The 1671-nt window shown below is 37.8% G+C and overlaps 1 protein-coding gene across 1 annotated transcript in view; it reads left to right on the forward strand.

The window, feature by feature from the left end:
- Window positions 1-1434: 1434 nt before the first annotated feature.
- mical3b (microtubule associated monooxygenase, calponin and LIM domain containing 3b) overlaps window positions 1435-1671 on the forward strand; it is a gene marked incomplete in the record, with an annotated part of 15044 nt that continues 14807 nt past the window's right edge. Inside the window, 1 exon segment of the mRNA XM_035680494.1 lies at window positions 1435-1671. Coding sequence (XP_035536387.1) covers window positions 1532-1671 — 140 coding nt within the window.

Here is a 1671-nt window from a genome sequence, read left to right on the forward strand (position 1 = left end):
TGTTAATCTCGTTAGCTCAAACACAGATTACTGTCTGTTCTCAGGGGGGCGGAGCCTGTTCTGCACTGACTCCGCCCCCCACCTGACCTCAGACGCTGTGAGTGTGTGTGTGTGTGATTAAGGTGGATTTAGATGTTCACTGGCAGCAGTTGGAGATGGAAATCAGTTCTCTGAGACGTGAGTACACACTGATTCATTTAACACATTTACATCTCAACATTATATCTGAGTGTGTGATTGTTACAGCAGGATCTGATACAGACTGAACTCAGTGAAAAAGCTTAAACTTTAATATGAATGTGCATTTTTTTTGTAAAAGAGTAGATTATGGTCATAATTTAGTGCTTTTGATGTGAAATTCACCTTTATGGTGGCTCACAGGTGTGTTTCTGAGCAGGTGTCTCTTTTATCTACACTGACTTCATGGTTTCTTCGACCTTTACTGTCGGACTCAGTGGCTGAAGAATTAATGAGCATTAATTTCTGTAAACTTTGGTCTATTTTTTAACTGTATATAAGGAATAAGTAAATATTCCTGCTGCCTCGTATTTGTTGTTTATTTTGTACACTGTAAATAATATCTAGATTTTTCGATGAAAAACAATGACAGTAAAAGTCAGTTAACTCAGGTTTCAGTTTCTGTAACAGTAAATCACTGATATCTCATCGCAAAACCGTTATTTATACAGCATTTTAAAGGAATTTATAGAGTTTATTTCTAATACACACTAAATTGCATAGAAAACCACCATCATAGCGTTCATGTGGTATTTTCATATGTCAAAACAGTTTCTTTTGCTGGTAAAAACGTATTTATTTATTATAATATGGATTAAACCTTAAAATCAACCGTACATGGTAGAAGAAATTTAAGTTTTGTACCATCAAATATTAGTGTAAAGTGTATTTATTGATGATTATTGTTTGTTTTATGGTATGCTGGAAAAGTTTAATTTCAGACAGTATTTTACATTTTTTGACATCTCTCTATTAACAATTATTAGTACATAATTAGAAAATTCCAGAAAATTGCATTTAAATTATTATTAAATTATAGCTGATTGACAAACAGATAAATCTGACTGTTTATTAAACTTAATAACCGTGTGTGTGTGTGTGTTGGTGATTGGTACAGATGGATCCGTTCTGTATGAGTCTCTTTGTTTCTGCTAACACTCACTGTGAACACACAGTGACATCATTATGACACTGTGATAAAGCTGCAGCTAGCACTTTCCCTCTACTTCCAGTTTTGCTGCTAAGATAGCTAAGCTATCCAGTTTTAAGACATTTTTACCATCCAGTGTTTATATTTTGGTGCTTTTTAACTTTATTTATAGTCTGAACAATCCTTGTGTCTCCAAACTCCAGTAACAGTTTCCAGAATTCAGAATAATTTGTAGATAAAATGTCTGAATGTGTCCATCGTTTCAGTTTCAGGGTGACTCCTCTCAGACGAGCTGGAGTCTGTCAGTGACATCGTCCGCAGGTGACACCCTTCCCATGGTGCCCTGCAGCATCCGGGGTCGCCATGGGAGACGAGTTGTACCCAGAATGCCGAGCTCAGGAGCTGTTTGATGAGTTTGTGTCGTCGTCGACCTGCCGGGCGGCGCTAGGGTCCTTCAGCCAGCTGTGTGAACATCTGCAGCTGGACCGGAGCGACGGCGGCAG

The sequence above is a fragment of the Morone saxatilis genome, unplaced genomic scaffold (genome assembly GCF_004916995.1).
Source record: "Morone saxatilis isolate NCDOM2014 unplaced genomic scaffold, NCSU_SB_2.0 Contig10, whole genome shotgun sequence".
In the NCBI taxonomy this organism is placed as follows: domain Eukaryota; kingdom Metazoa; phylum Chordata; class Actinopteri; family Moronidae; genus Morone; species Morone saxatilis.